Genomic DNA, 16,345 nt, shown 5'->3' with positions numbered 1-16,345 from the left:
CCTGTTTGAAGGGCCTTTGCGCATGTGTCGCTGTGATGGCATCACGCACTGCCTGGTGTCTCAAGCTGCGGACACTAAGTTTAGTGTGCCCTGGCTTTAGAAAGATCGTGAGACACTGCTCTACAGGAACCATCATGTAATCTGCAGGTCGCTCTATGACACTCATACAACCAACTTCTGGTTGCACCAGCCTAGTGGGGATTCCGTAGTGGAGCACATCCCACTTTCACACCAGACCCCACCCTGCCTCTGGTTGTCACAGCTGTAGAGGAACATTGTCTACCTATCACAAAAATTTGCATTCAGCCCAATCTTGCCCCTGGGGCAGACTCTGAAGGGCTTCCTCTCAAATTTAGCAGAGGACAACTCAGGCAAACAGATAGAAGCATCAACTGGAAGGGGGTGGAAGGTGAGGAAGGGACCCAGCTCAAATAGATTCTCCTAGGATCTGCCTATCAGACTGCACAGGGTGCCTACATCTGCTGGAGGAACACGAAGGAATGTGCTATGCAAGGGATACAACTAGGGTACAAACAAATTTCTCCTTTTATTGATTTAAAAGTTTTATTGAACCTATAAACAAAACAATATGTCATCTTAAGGTGGTCAAACGGATTGAAAAGGTATGGCCAGTAGGAAAAAGGAGGTATTGGTGCCCCTGTATAAGACTCTGGCGAGACCTCATTTAGAATACTATATACAATTCTAGAGACTGTACTTTCAAAAAGATATAAAGAGGATGGAGTCGATCCAAAGGAAGGCGGTCTTTGTCATAAGGCGTACGTGGACAGACTTAACAATCTCAATCTGTATGCTTTGGAGGAAAGGGGAGATATGATAGAGATGTTTAAATACAACTGAAAGGAAACTCCATAGTGAGAGGGAATAGAATGAGATTAAGAGGTGATAAGCTCAGGACAGAGTAATCTAAGGAAATACTTTTTTTTTTTTTTTTTTAACAGAAAGGGCAGTAAATGCATGAAATAGTCTCCTAGTAGAGGTGATGGAAACAAAGACAGTGTCTGAAATTAAGAAAGCCTGGGAGAGGCACGTGGGATCTCTTAGGGAAAGGAAGAAATAGTAGATGCTGTGGATGGGCAGACTGGATGGGACATTTGGCCTTTATCTGCCATCATGTTTCTCTAACCATAAACCTCTATGATCTCACAATGCAAGTGTTAAGAGCCTTAGCTTATAACAATAATGCTCTATGACCTTACAATGGAAGTGTAAAGAAATTTAACCTACAGGGAGATGAGGAGATAGTGGATGCTGCAGATGGGCAGACTGGATGGCCCATTTGGCCTTTAGCTGCCATCAAGTTTCAATATAGTTTTAATTTTATCTGCTTTGAAGCATGTTTATGGTACCCAGGATGACTTTGCAGAAGAGCATCTCAAAAGACAGCATATAGAAGGTTCCAAAGATCAAGGGTCAAGTGTCAAGGAAGTGCAGATCTTAATCTCTCTTTGATGATACTGAAGCTGCAACTTATCTGTGGCATCAAGAAATGCAGGTTAAGGTGCCCATCTGCCAGACATAATTGTTCAAAAGAGGAAACAAAAATCTCCAGGGAAACAGCCAAAAACAAACAAAAAGTGGAATTTTAAGAATGGTTTGGACAAGTTCCTGGAGGAAAAGTCCATAGTCTGTTATTGAGAAAGACATGGGGAAGCCACTGCTTGCCCTGTATTGGTAGCATGGAATATTGCTACACCTTGGGTTTTGGCCAGATACTAGTGACCTGGATTGGCTACTGTGAGAATGAGCTACTGGGCTTGATTGGTCTGACCCAGTAAGGCTATTCTTATGTTCAACCGGGGGGAATGAAGAAAAATGAGGATAATGTCTTACTGATAACAAAAGTCTTTATTTGATATAAAATTTGTATGAAGGTAATCTCTAGCTCAATCGCTCGTCATGGTGATTTGGCTTCCTGACGCATCTATCTCTCTGTATCATTACATTACATTAGTGATTTCTATTCCACCTTTACCTTGTGGTTCAAGGCGGATTACATAAGAATTGTTATGATATTAAGAAGTACTTAAGGAATAGTTTGAACATTTTCTAATTTGCTAAGGAGTGGTTGGTATCGCAGGAGGAGTTCGGAACATTATTGGTAGTATTATATTGGTTTTATGTATTTTTTGAAGAGTAGGGTTTTTGTTTCTTTTTTTGAAGGTTTTGTAGTATGTGGTTGAAGTCAGCAGATTGGTGAGTTGTCGGTCCAGTTTCGCTGCTCTGGTGGCCAATAGGTTGTCATACATTTTTCTTCATTTGACATTTTTGGTTGGCGGGTGTGTGAATATTGTGTGGGTTCTCCTATGTCTGTTTGAGGTGGAATAAGTTAGTCGATTGTTCCAGTAGGTTGGGCTGTTTCCGTTTATAGCTTTGAGTAGGCAATGGAATTTGAAGTGGGATTGGGAGCCAGTTTGAGTCATGGTATGCCTCTGTGATGTGGTTTTTTTCAAAGAACAGATAAGTCTTAGGGCTGTGTTTTGTATTGTTTGAAGTTGTTTCATCGTGGTTGCTGGGCAGGGGAGATATAGTATGTTGCAGTAGTCTATTAGGCCTAGGATTAGTGATTGAACCACGAGACTTCATATGCGCTTCCAACTACTTGACCCATAATGTAGGCTTCAAATGGACCATATCAGGTCAGTTTGATCTGTATCGAATAAAGACTACTGTTACCAGTAAGACATTATCCTCATTCCCCCATTTGGCCTTTATCTGCCATCATGTTTCTATAGGGTGGCAGATGCTTGGAACAGTCTCCCGGAAGAGGCGGTGGAGGCAGAGATTGTACCTGAATTCAAAAGGGCCTGGGATAGGCATGTGAGATCTCCTGGAGAGAGAAAGAGATAATGGAGACTGTGGATGGGCAGACTGGATGGGCCATTTGGCCTTTATCTGCCATCATGTTTCTAGATGCAACTCCACTTTTTGCTTTTTTTACTTAATTGTCTCTCATAAAGCAATAAAATTTTAAAGGAGGGAATGCAAAGATCTGAATCATTAATGCCTAGCTGTGACAAGATTAAGGGGAATCCTACTTAAAGCCACCCTTTTAAGTTATAGAAGCCGAATTTGGTACAAGGCGTTGGCTTTGCAAGAGTGAACTTGGACTCACCTGGGCAGGTGTTCTTGTTACAAGCCACTGAACATGCTTCAAGCACTTTCTCTGCTCTCCCACCATCAGTGCCTTTGTTACGCAAGTCAACCAAGATCAAATGATTGTCTGAACCTCCTGGGAAAAAAAATGGAAACAGAACACAACCCATAAAGTACAGTTACTTACCGTAACAGTTGTTATCCAGGGACAGCAGGTCTCAACAGTGGGTGACGTCACCGATGGAGACCCGCAGCGGACAGCCTCAAAAGCAGACTTGCTTGAAGATCTTTGTAAGAGCTTCCGAGTGCTGCACTGCACATGCACGAGTGCCTTCCCACCCGAGTTAGGGCGAGTGTCTCCTGTGAGGAACCTCAGTTCAGATACCTAGCTAAGAAGCCAACCAGGGGAGGAGGGTGGGTTGTGAGAATATCTGCCTGCTGTCCCTGGATAACAACTGTTACGGTAAGTAACTGTGCTTTATCCCAGGACAAGCAGGCAGCATATTCTCAACAGTGGGTAACCTCCAAGCTAAGCATAATGGGATGGAGGGAGAGTTGGCAAGTTAAGAAAAAAGATTTTGCAAAACAGATTGGCCAAAATGGCCATCCCTTCTGGAGAAAGTATCCAGATAGTAATGAGACGTGAATGTATGAACCGAGGACCAAATGGCAGCCTTGCAGATTTCCTCAATAGGAGTTGATCTGAGGAAAGCTACAGATGCCGCCATAGCTCTAACTCTGTGGCCCGTGACTCGACCCTGCAGAGGGAGACCAGCTTGAGCATAGCAGAAAGAGATGCAAGCAGCCATCCAGTTGGAGATGGTTCGCTTCGAGACAGGGTGCCCCAACTTATTTGGATCGAAGAAGATGATAAGTTGTGGGTGGGGCTGTTCTGTGAGGTTGAGTGGGTTGCAAGTCCAAAGTATGGAGAGCCACTTCTCCAGGGTGAGAGTGAGGCTTTGGAAAAAATACTGAAGAACAATAGATTGATTGTTGTGAAATTCTGAAACAACTTTAGATAAGAATTTTGGATGAGTACGGAGGACCACCTTGTCATGATGGAAAACTGTGAAAGGTGGATCCGCAACCAAAGCTTGTAAGTCACCGACTCTTCGAGCAGACGTGAGGGCAATCAGGAAAACTACTTTCCAAGTAAGGTACTTGAGATGTGCCTTATTAATTGAGCCAAGACAACATTGAGATCCCAGACCACTGGGGGTGGTTTAAATGGTGGATGAACATTAAAAAGTCCTTTCATAAAGCGGGAAACACAGGATGTGCAGACAGAGGTTTCCCATCAAGAGGCTGATGAAAAGCAGCAATCGCACTGAGATGGACTCGGATAGATGTAGACTGAAGTCCCAAATATGATAAGTGAAGTAAATAATCCAAAACAGAAGCCAAGGAGGTAGACATTGGCTCCATATGGCGAGTGGAACACCAAGCAGAAAATCTAGTCCATTTCTGGCTGTAACACTGCTGTGTGGACGGCTTTCTGGAAGCTACCAAAATATCTTGTACAGACTGAGAGAACTGTATAGAGTCTGTTAGGTTGAAAGGTATCAAGCTGTTAAGTGTAGAGACTGTAGGTTGGGATGTAGCAAGGATCCTTGACTCTAAGTAAGCAGATAGGGAAAAACTGGTAGAAGCAGAGGCTCCTTGGTGCTGAGTTGAAGTAGAAGAGAGTACCACGGTTGTATGGGCCACCGAGGAGCTATCAGAATCATGGTGGCGTGTTCTGTCTTGAGTTTGACAAGAGTCTTGAGAATCAGAGGGAAGGCATAGAGAAAATGACCCGTCCAATCCAGGAAAAAAGCATCTGTCTCGAGACACTGGGAAGAGTATATTCGAGAGCAGAACTGAGGCAGTTTGTTGTTGAGGGGAGACGCAAAGAGGTCTAACTGAGGGGTCCCCCATTGAGCAAACACCTGACGTAGAGGTGAAGAATTGAGTGTCCATTCGTGAGGTTGCAGAAGACGACTCAATTTGTCCGCCAGACAGTTGTGCTGACCTTGAATATATGCAGCTCTGAGAAAGATGTTCTGATGGATTGCCCAATCCCACAGCTTCAGAGCTTCTTGACAAAGATCCCATACCTCCCTGTTTGCTGACATAATACATGGCAACTTGGTTGTCCGTCCGGACAAGGACTACGTTGTCGTGAAGAAGGTGTTGAAAAGCTTTGAGAGCATTGAACATTGCTCTGAGTTCCAACAGATTGATGTGACAAAGACGGTCTGCAGAAGTCCAATGGCCTTGGGTACGGAGTCCGTCGAGATGGGCTCCTCATGTGTAGGCTGACGAGTCTGTTGTGAGAACCTTCTGATGAGGGAGATTGTGGAACAGCAAACCTCTGGAAAGATTGGAAGAGAGCATCCACCAGTGGAGAGACTGCTTCAACAAAGGAGTTAACTGTAATTTGTTGAGAAAGCGGGTCGGTAGCTTGTTGCCACTGAGATGCCAGGGTCCATTGAGGTATGCGAAGGTGAAGTCTGGCAAAAGGAGTCACGTAAACTTCTAGTACCCTGTTCCCTCTCTATCTTCTCAGTCCCTCTCCTATATCCCTTTGTAGTTCCTTTCCTCTCAACCTCTGTAAACCGTGCCGAGCTCTGCGCTTGTGGAGATGGTGCGGTATACAAACCTAAGGTTTAGTTTAGTTTAGAAGCCATGTGACCGAGCAGAACCATCATTTGTCTTGCTGAAATTGATGCGAGATGAGACACTTGATGGCAAAGGCGAATGAGGATATCCCGACATGGTGGAGGTAGAAACGCTCTGAGCTGGACAGTGTCTAGAGTAGCCCCAATGAACTGGAGAGACTGAGATGGGGTCAGCTGGGATTTTGGAAAGTTGACTTCGAACCCCAGACTTTGGAGGAACATAATAGTCTGTTGGGTCGCTGCAATAACCCCTTGTTGAGAGGGGGCCTTGATAAGCCAGTCGTCCAGGTATGGAAAAACTTGAAGACCCTAGGCATGGAGGGCTGCAGCCACCACCACCAGACATTTCGTGAAGACTCTGGTGAATGAGGCGAGTCCGAAAGGAAAAACTCTGTATTGTAGATGAAGATTCCCCACCCTGAATCGAAGATATTTGCGAGAGGCTGGATGAATCGGGATATGAGTGTAAGCCTCTTTGAGATCCAGAGAGCATAGCCAATCTCCCTGATCCATCAGGGAATATAAGGTTGGTAAAGATAGCATCCGAAAATTCTCTTTGACTAGAAATTTGTTGAGGGCTCTGAGGTCCAGAATGGGTTGCAAATCCCCCGTCTTCTTTGGGACTAGAAAATAATGGGAATAAAAGCCCATGTCCCGTTGGTTTAGAGGAACCTCCTCGACAGCTCGAAGGCGAAGAAGAGCTTGAGCTTCCTGAAGAAGAAGGGGAAGTTGCAACGAATTGGAAGGACACTCTCTTGGCGGGTGATCTGGAGGCACCTGAAGAAAGTGAAGTGAGTATCCCTCCCGAAGGATGGTGAGAACCCAGAGATATGAGGTGATCATCTCCCACTGGTGTTAAAAATGGTGAAGATGACCTCCTATGGGCAGAAGAGAATTGTGATGCAGGGAGGTTGGCATGCTCAGAATGGGAATGTCAAAAAGACTGAGATGGTTTAGACGCAGCAGAATCTGAGCCTTCTGCTGTCGTTGTTGTGGAGGCCTTCTAGGCGGAGGCCTGGAGAAAGCTGGTGTTGTTTTTTGGGGGATAATGACGCGGTGATTGCTTGTATGACCGAGCAGGAGGGGTCTTAGGCTTCGGCCGAATCAAGGAAGCAAAAGAGCGCTCATGTTCAGAGAGGCGCTTTGTAGCAGCCTCAATAGAGTCATCAAAGAGCTCATTCACCTGGTAAAGGCAAGTTGGCTAGACAGTCCTGCAGATTTGGATCCATATCAACAATGCGGAGCCAGGCAAGACGGCGCATGGCTACTGCAAAGGCCGAAACTCTAGAAGAGAGCTCAAAAGCATTGTATGTGGCTTGCAACATGAAGAGGCGAAGTTGAGACAGAGTTCTGATGATCTGTTTGAATTCTGGAAGACTTTGTTCCTTAAGAGCCGGGTAGAATTTAGGCTGTAATTTGAGGAAATGGTTAAAATAAGTCATGAAAATGTAGTTATAATTGAGAATTCTGTTAGCCATCATGGAATTCTGGTATAATCTGCGGCCAAACTTGTCCATGGTACGACCCTCCCTGCCTGGAGGGACCGCAGCGTAAAGCTTAGATGGATGAGCTTTCTTTAAAGAAGATTCCACCACCAAAGACTGATGGGATAATTGAGATTTCTCGAAGCCTTTGCAGGGTACTGTGTGATACCTGGATTCCAGCTTGGATGGAATGGCTGTGCTGGAATAAGGAGTTTCCATATTCCTTAAGAAAGTTTGCTTCAATACTAGAATCATAGGAAGCCTTAAGGTCTCCTTGGGTGGATGAGGCAACTCCATGTTGGCCAAGTATTCAGGTGTATACTTGGAATCAGAGTGGAGATCCAGTTGTAAAGCTTTTCCCATATCGAAGACGAACCTGGCAAAAGAGGTAGACTTCGAGGTCGAGGCATCTTCCAGAGACCGAGGAACTACTGAGTAGGAGGGAGAAGCCTCTCTGGAACACTGAGACAGAGGCTCAGAGTCGAGGCGTACAGTGATTGAGGAAGCTGCATTACCTGCTTGAGGAGGAGTGAGTTGAGTATTTGCGCTTCAAAACCCTTGATGGTGAAGTTCCCGGTTTTTGAGGAACAGAGTGGGTTGAGGCAGGAGGAGAAGGCTCCCTCGGAGGCGGTCTCGATGGAGGAGTCCTCGACCTCGATGGACTTCGAGGAGAAGCAGCCAGTGTAATAGCTTTGTGAGACTTATGTTTAGATTTGGAAGAAGTCTCAGTAGCCTTGGATAGACGAGGCATAGAAGTCTCAGTATCCAAAGAAGGATAAGGTTTCTGTTGAAGAGATGTCTCCTGAGGAAGTTTGGAAGTGAGATGTCTCGAATGCCTCGAGCAATGCTTCGGTCGAGGTGGAGGAGACTGTGTCCGAGGAGTAGGTGAAGATTCATTGGACGAGAACCGGAGAGACTTCCGAGGCTTGCCTCTAGGTGCTTCCACCAGGGTCTCAGACTGCCGCTCAGGCTGGCTCACAGGAAGCTGGGTCGAGGACGGGATGAGTTGAGCCATGACCGAGGAAATCTGCGTGGTCAGAATGGCTTTTAACATATCCTTGAACATGGGCACCGAGACAAAAGGACCAGGTCTCGAAGGTGCAGCAGTGCGCTTCAAGGAGAGCGATCTCGAGATTGAGTATTCCCGATGCTTGGAGGCACACTTAGCTGGAGGTCTAGTCGAGGCAGGTAGGCCGGTAGATATGGCCTGGGATGCCTGTGACTCTGGAGGCTTCTTAGAAGTAGTACCTGAAGGAGAGACAGGAGACTTACCCGTCGAGGTCTTCAGAGGAGGTGCCGCCGAGGCCTTCGAGGCCGAAGGATTCGAGGTCGAGGTCTTGGTGGAGGCAGAAGCTGGAGTCGAGGTCAAGGACTTAGAGGTCGAGGCTGTCCCCGAAGCCGAGACCTTGTCAGCCGGCTGGTCCATCGTGCCAAAAAGTTAAAGAAGTTTGGCACGGCGCCCACGAAGGGCCCGAGGTTGGAGGGTAGCACAGTGCGAACAAGCGTCGGGACAATGTTCAGGACCCAGACAAACAATACACCGACTATAGGGATCGGTGACTGAAAGGGTCTTGTTGCACTGGCTACACTTTTTGAACTCGGTTAGATGCCGGGACATAGAAAAAACGAAGCCTGAAGTACCGAACGAGGTAAGCGGCCAGGCCTAGGCCATAAGGCCGATGCCGAAAAAAAAAAAAAAAAATAAAAGGTTTAAAAAAAAAAAAATTAAAAAAATACGGTATGTTAGAAAGAAAAGAATAACGAAACGCGAGCACAGCGACTAATAAAATAACAAAAGCTGTGGTGAGAGAAGGCAACGAAGGCTGCAGAGCTAAAGAAGAGAACTTCTCGGCTCCGCAGAAAACATTGAACTGAGGTTCCTCACAGGAGACGCGCGCCCTAACTCGGGCGGGAAGGAACTCGCGCATGTGCAGTGCAGCACTCAGAAGCTCAAAGATCTTCAAGAAAGTCTGCTTTCGAGGCTGTCCGCTGCGGGGCTCTGTCGGTGACATCACCAACTATTGAGAATATGCTGCCTACTTGTCCTGGGATAAATGCTATTTCATACAAACCGGAAAGCAGTTTAACATATTGAAAAACACAAAGACAGAAGAACCAGATGTTCTTAGGGCCACATTTTCCTACAAAGAAGCTTTCAATAAACAAACATTTTAAGTGCAGAACATTACCTCTAGACTAGGGATCTCAAAGTCCCTCCTTGAGGGCCGAAATCCAGTCAGGTTTTCAGGATTTCCCCAATGAATATGCATTGAAAGCAGTACATGCACATAGACCTCATGCATATTCATTGGGGAAATCCTGAAAATCCGAATGGATTGCGGCCCTCAAGGAGGGACTTTGACACCCCTGCTCTAGACACAACAGGAGAAATACCCAAGGTACAGCGACTCTTCAGATATTCATTTCCCAGAATTGTGTTTAAATTTACACTTTAATATTATTTCCAGGATTAAGATCCTTCCCAACCTTGCAGCACGATTGAACATACGGCCAATTCTGACACAAAAAGGCTTCCAAGTTGAGGAAACCATTTTAATTAAATCCATTTTATGTATTTATTTATTTATTCTTCCAAGTTGAGGAAACCATTTTAATTAAATCCATTTTATTTATTTATTTATTTTTAATATTTTATTTATAAATTTTTCATTCTTACAATAATTTAATTTTACATAAACTTCAATTAATACATGAAAAATTGTGATTACAAGTAATTCATCTTATCAAATAAAATATAACCCTCCCCTTTCTTCATTTCTTAAATCCATATAATATACATTCCCACCCTTCCCCAATCTAATATATCCATTACTAATGTGCTATGAAACCTGATCATTGGAATATCGAGTCAACGGTTCCCAAATTTTCTTAAAATTATGAATATTTCCCTGTTGTAATGCTATTGTTTTTTCCATTTTGTATATATGACAGACTGAATTCCACCAAAATGTAAAATTTAATTTGGTGTAGTCCTTCCAATTTTGAGTTATTTGTTGCATGGCGACCCCTGTCAATATTAATAATAGTTTGTTATTGTTTGCTGAAATCGGACTCTGAGTTCTCATTGCTGTACCAAATAGTATAGTATCATATGAGAGTCCTACATGATTTTCTAGTAATTCATTAATTTGGGGCCAAATTCGTTTCCAAAATGCATTTATACAGGGACAAAAAAAATTAAGTGATCTAATGTCCCAACTTCTACTCTGCAATGCCAGCATCTATTAGATCTAGTACTATCTATTTTTTGTAAACGCGTAGGGGTCCATAAAGTTCTATGTAACAAAAACAACCAAGTTTGACTCATAGATGCTGACTTTGTAGATCTTAATCTCCAGGACCAAAATCGTGGCCATTGAGATTCAGAAATCTCAATGACCAATCTCAATACTCCAAATATCCCTAAGTCCAGTTTTCTTTTTTTTGTTTAAAAATCCATTTAACAATTTATACCATTTTGCGGCTTGGTGACCCAAAAAATCCGACTGGAAACATAGAACCTGCAGACTATATTGAGTATTAAGAGGTTTCCATTCAGGGAATCCTGCCTGAATAGCTTGCTTCAATTGCAACCATTTAAAATATTGTGTTTTATTTAATCCAAATTTATGTTGCAATTTTGAAAAACTAAGCATTGCTCCTTCTGAAATAACATCATTCAATGTTCGTATACCTGCAATTATCCATTGTTTCCAGACGATTTTGTATCCACCAATCTTGATCCTGGAGTTTACCCAAATTGATTGATTTAATGATTTAGCAATTTTATTTTTAAAGTACATGAACATACATGATAATACTGCAACCTTAATGCCCTTAAGGCCACTCCTGGTTACTTTCCACTAGCTAGGGCTCCCAAGGTTAGAGTAGAAAGCCCCTGGATGTCACACACTGGGTCTTCCACCTTACCTGTGACGATGTGGTAGCCCAGCTCCATCAAGGCTGCAGCCATAGCCTTGCAGTTGGCTACCACTTGTATCTGATAGAGTTTGAACTCTGGGGTCATGGCTTGCTTTAAAGCTACAGCAATTCCTACAGAGGAAGAAGAGTAAATTGAAAAAACTTGTACTGTAACTATGGCAAATTATATCCCGTTAACTGTATATTATGTATGTTAACCTGTAACCCGTCCTGCGCTCGTTGGGTACAATGGGAAAGAAAATTAAATAAATAATGTATGTTAGTAAGAATATTGTGGGGTTTGGGGAGAGCTATGTGGGGTTTTCCCTTAATCATATTTTCTTTACATTTTTATCTATAATAACATCCCTACGGGCTTTGGGGCAGTTACTGCAACGGCAGCCACTAGAGTGGCTTTGTATAAAGGGGGGAGGCCCTAACCCTCCATTATCTCAGGTACAAAACTAGATTATAAACCCTCTAGCGCAGTGTCTCAAATTTTTATTTTTTTTTTAGCTCTGGAACACTAAATGGAGCAAATGTTTTTTGCGGCACATTATTACTGAAATTATAAAATTGCAAAAGCAACAAAAAGCACAGTTACTTACCGTAACAGGTGTTATCCAGGGACAGCAGGCAGATATTCTTGACTGATGGGTGACGGCACCAACGGAGCCCCGGTACGGACAATTTTAGAGTGATTGCACTCTAAGAACTTGGAAAGTTCTAGTAGGCCGCACCGCGCACGCACGAGTGCCTTCCCGCCCGACAGAGGCGCGCGGTCCCCAGTTAGGATAAGCCAGCTAAGAAGCCAACTCGGGGAGGTGGGTGGGACGCAAGAATATCTGCCTGCTGTCCCTGGATAACACCTGTTACGGTAAGTAACTGTGCTTTATCCCAGGACAAGCAGGCAGCATATTCTTGACTGATGGGTGACCTCCAAGCTAACAAAAAGAGGGATGGAGGGAAGGTTGGCCATTAGGAAAACAAATTTTGCAAAACAGATTGGCCGAAGTGTCCATCCTGTCTGGAGAATGCATCCAGACAATAATGAGATGTAAAAGTATGAACTGAGGACCAAGTAGCAGCCTTGCAGATTTCCTCAATAGGAGTGGAACGGAGGAAAGCTACAGATGCTGCCATCGCTCGGACTCTATGGGCCGTGACAGAACCTTCCAGTGTCAGTCCGGTCTGAGCATAACAGAATGAAATGCACGCTGCCAGCCAATTAGACAACGTACGTTTAGAAACAGGACGTCCCAATTTATTCGGATCAAAGGACAGAAAGAGTTGGGGAACTGATCTGTGGGGTTTCGTACGCTCTAGATAGTAAGCAAGAGCCCTCTTACAATCCAAAGTATGCAGAGCCTGTTCCCCAGAATGAGAGTGAGGTTTCGGAAAGAAGACAGGCAGAACAATGGATTGGTTGAGATGGAATTCAGAGACAACCTTAGGGAGAAACTTTGGATGTGTACGCAGAACCACCTTGTCATGATGAAAGACCGTAAAAGGTGGATCTGCAACTAGTGCATGTAGCTCACTGACCCTCCTGGCAGAGGTAAGAGCAATAAGGAAAAGTACTTTCCAAGTGAGAAACTTGAAAGGAGTGGTAGCCAAAGGTTCAAATGGAGGCTTCATTAAGACGGAAAGAACCACATTGAGATCCCAGATAACAGGAGGGGCTTTAAGAGGTGGTTTCACATTGAAAAGACCCCGCATGAACCTGGACACCAGGGGATGAGCTGAGAGAAGTTTTCCATGAACCGGCTCATGAAAAGCAGCAATGGCACTGAGGTGGACTCTGATGGAAGTAGACTTAAGGCCAGAGTCAGACAAAGAAAGCAGATAATCCAACAATGTCTCCACTGCCAGGGAAGTGGGATCAAGATGATGAAGAAGACACCAGGAAGAAAATCGTGTCCACTTCTGATGGTAACATTGCTGGTTTCCTGGAGGCATCTAGAATGGAATGAACGGGCTGAGACAAAAGAGTATCATGAGAAGTCAGCCCGAGAGATACCAAGCTGTCAGGTGCAGAGACTGGAGGTTGGGATGTAGAAGGGTCTCCTGATGCTGTGTAAGCAGAGAAGGAAACAGTGGAAGAAGATAAGGTTCCCTGGAACTGAGTTGAAGTAGAAGGGAGAACCAATGTTGCCTGGGCCACCTCGGAGCAATCAGAATCATGGTGGCTCGTTCCCTCTTGAGCTTGAACAAGGTTCTCAACATGAGAGGCAGAGGAGGGAAAGCGTACAGGAACAGATTGGACCAGTCGAGGAGAAATGCATCCGCTGCCAGACGGTGAGGAGAGTAGTCTGGAGCAAAAAAGGGGCAGCTGGTGATTGTGAGGAGCTGCAAAAAGGTCTATCTGAGGAGTGCCCCATTGAGCGAAGATGGACTGTAGAGTGAAAGGATCGAGTGCCCACTCGTGAGGCTGGAGAATTCTGCTGAGCTTGTCCGCTAAGGAATTCTTTTCTCCCTGAATGTAGATAGCTTTCAGGAATAGATGGTGATTTATGGCCCAAGTCCAGATATTCTGGGCTTCCTGGCACAAGAGGCGAGAGCCTGTCCCACCCTGATTGTTGATGTAGTACATCGCAACTTGATTGTCTGTGCACAGCAGGAGGACTTGAGGAAAGAGAAGATGTTGGAAGGCCTTGAGGGCATAAAACATCGCTCTGAGTTCCAGGAAATTGATGTGATGCTTCATTTCCTGAGCTGTCCAAAGTCCTTGAGTTTGGAACTCGTTCAAACGAGCTCCCCAGGCGTAAGGGGAGGCATCGGTGGTGATGATAAGTTGATGAGGAGGTAGATGGAAGAGGAGATCTCTGGAGAGATTTGAGGATATCAACCACCATTGTAGAGACTGATGAAGAGATGATGTCACAGATATGTGACGTGAGCAAGGATCCATCGCTTGGGACCACTGGGTAGCTAGGGTCCATTGAGGAGTGCACAGGTGAAGACGTGCGAAGGGTGTGACATGAACTGTGGAGGCCATGTGACCCAAGAGTATCATCATTTACTTGGTAGAGATGGAATGTTGTGGAAGCACCTGCTGACATAGAGATTGAAGCGTTTGAAGACGGTTGGATGGCAGGAACGCTCTCATGAGGACTGTGTCCAAGACAGCTCCGATGAATTGAAGTCTCTGAGTGGGGATGAGATGAGATTTGGGTAGATTGATCTCGAACCCCAGAAGTTGAAGAAACAGGATGGTTTGGTTGGTGGCCAGGAGAACAGTCTGAGATGAATTGGCCTTGATTAACCAGTCGTCCAGGTAAGGAAAGACCTGAAGGTGTTGAGAGCGTAGAAAGGCAGCCACCACAATCAGACATTTGGTGAATACTCTTGGAGAGGAGGCAAGACCGAAGGGCAGCACCTTGTATTGGTAATGACAACGATTGATCATGAAGCGTAGGTACTGTCTGGAGGCCAGATTGACCGGTATATGAGTGTATGCTTCTTTGAGATCGAGGGAACATAGCCAGTCGCCTTGATTGAGAAGAGGGTAAAGAGTGGCCAGAGAAAGCATTCTGAATTTCTCTTTGACCAAGCATTTGTTTAGATCGCGAAGATCTAGGATGGGTCTGAGATCTCCTGTCTTTTTGGGAACTAGAAAATAACGGGAGTAGAATCCTTGCCCCTTTTGATCTAGAGGAACTTCCTCTATGGCGTTCAGAAGGAGGAGGGATTGAACCTCTTGAAGAAGGAGGGAAGACTGAGGAGTGTTCAAAGCAGACTCTTTTGGTAGACCTTGGGCAGGAAGAGTCTGAAAGTTGAGAGAGTAGCCGTGGTGGATGATGTTGAGGACCCACTGGTCCGAGGTGATGGTTTCCCAACGGCTTATGAAATGAGTAAGGCGTCCTCCTATAGGCAGCGGAAGATGGGCAGATGGAGGGATACTGGCTATGTCCTGGAGAACCAAGTCAAAAGGGTTGTGAAGGTTTTTGTGGAGGAGGAGGCTTCACCTGTTGTTGCTGCTGTGCAGGTCTAGTGTTTTGCCTTTGTTGTTGCCTCTGACGCCTGGGTTGTTGAGCTGCCGGTGGCAAAGGACGAGCCACAAATCGACGCTGGTAGGCCGATTGCTGACGAAAAGGCCTGGTAGGTGGGGTCTTCTTTTTTGTTTTGAGGAGAGTATCCCACCTAGTTTCATGAGCCGAAAGCTTTTGAGTAGTGGAGTCCATGGATTCTCCAAACAGCTCATCCCCCATGCAAGGTGCATTAGCCAGTCGATCCTGATGATTGACATCAAGTTCTGACACTTTGAGCCATGCCAGTCGGCGCATGGCCACCGACATAGCTGTGGCCCGAGAGGTCAGCTCAAAGGTGTCATAGATCGACCTGACCATGAACTTTCGAAGTTGTAAGAGCGATGAAGAAGTTTGGCGAAAGGCAGATTTTTTACGGTCAGGGAGGTACTTCTCAAAAGCAGTCAGATTTTGTATGAGATGCTTGAGATAGAATGAGAAGTGGAAAGCGTAATTCCCTGACCTGTTGGCTAACATCGCATTCTGGTACAACCTCTTGCCAAATTTGTCCATGGCTTTACCTTCTCTGCCAGGAGGGACTGAGGCGTATACACTAGCTCCCGTGGATTTCTTTAGAGTGGATTCCACTAATAGAGACTCATGTGGGAGCTGTGGTTTGTCAAACCCAGGAATCGGGATGACTTTATATAAGGAGTCCAGGTATGGTCAAAGGTGTCTCTAAATTCTTGTAAAACGTCTCTCTCAAGATGTCATGGAGAGGTAATTTGAGATATTCCCTTGGAGGTTGGTCAAAATCCAGTGCATCAAGAAAAGCTTTGGATTTCTTTGACTCAGCCTCCAAGGGAATAGAGAGAGAGTCACACATCTCTTTTAAAAAAGATGAGAAAGAGGTTACATCTGGTCTAGAGGATGGGTCTAAAGCAGAAGGATCCTCATCACCAGATGAACATTCCCCTTCAGAGAGAAGAGGGTCCTCTGAGTCACCCCACAGATCAGGATCCCGAACCTGAAAACTGCGGTCTCGAGATTCCGGTGTGGAGGGTTCCAGGTGTCGGGATTTGCGTGCCGACTTACCTGACCTCATAGACACGGTACCGGGAGACATTAAGGGCTGCATCGGTGCCGAAGTCTGAACAGCCTGGTGTTGAGCTCTCGGTTCCGGTGCGAGGACTGG

General features: G+C 45.2%; 1 protein-coding gene across 4 annotated transcripts in view; it reads right to left on the bottom strand.

Moving 5' to 3' along the window:
* The window catches only part of SHMT1 (serine hydroxymethyltransferase 1), a 72,764-nt gene that overhangs the window by 16,494 nt on the left and 39,925 nt on the right, over positions 1-16,345 (bottom strand). For all 4 annotated transcript variants that reach the window (XM_033914818.1, XM_033914821.1, XM_033914820.1 and 1 more), the window contains exons 9-10: positions 11,192-11,314; positions 3,137-3,253 (exon numbers count right to left, since the gene is read on the bottom strand). In XM_033914818.1, the coding sequence (XP_033770709.1) occupies positions 3,137-3,253; positions 11,192-11,314 (240 nt within the window). The remainder of the gene's footprint in view (positions 1-3,136; positions 3,254-11,191; positions 11,315-16,345) is intronic.

Source organism: Geotrypetes seraphini, chromosome 11 (assembly GCF_902459505.1).
Source record: "Geotrypetes seraphini chromosome 11, aGeoSer1.1, whole genome shotgun sequence".
In the NCBI taxonomy this organism is placed as follows: Eukaryota; Metazoa; Chordata; class Amphibia; order Gymnophiona; family Dermophiidae; genus Geotrypetes; species Geotrypetes seraphini.
The sequence above is the reverse complement of the archived record's forward strand: the minus strand, read 5'-3'. Positions and strand labels throughout refer to the sequence as shown.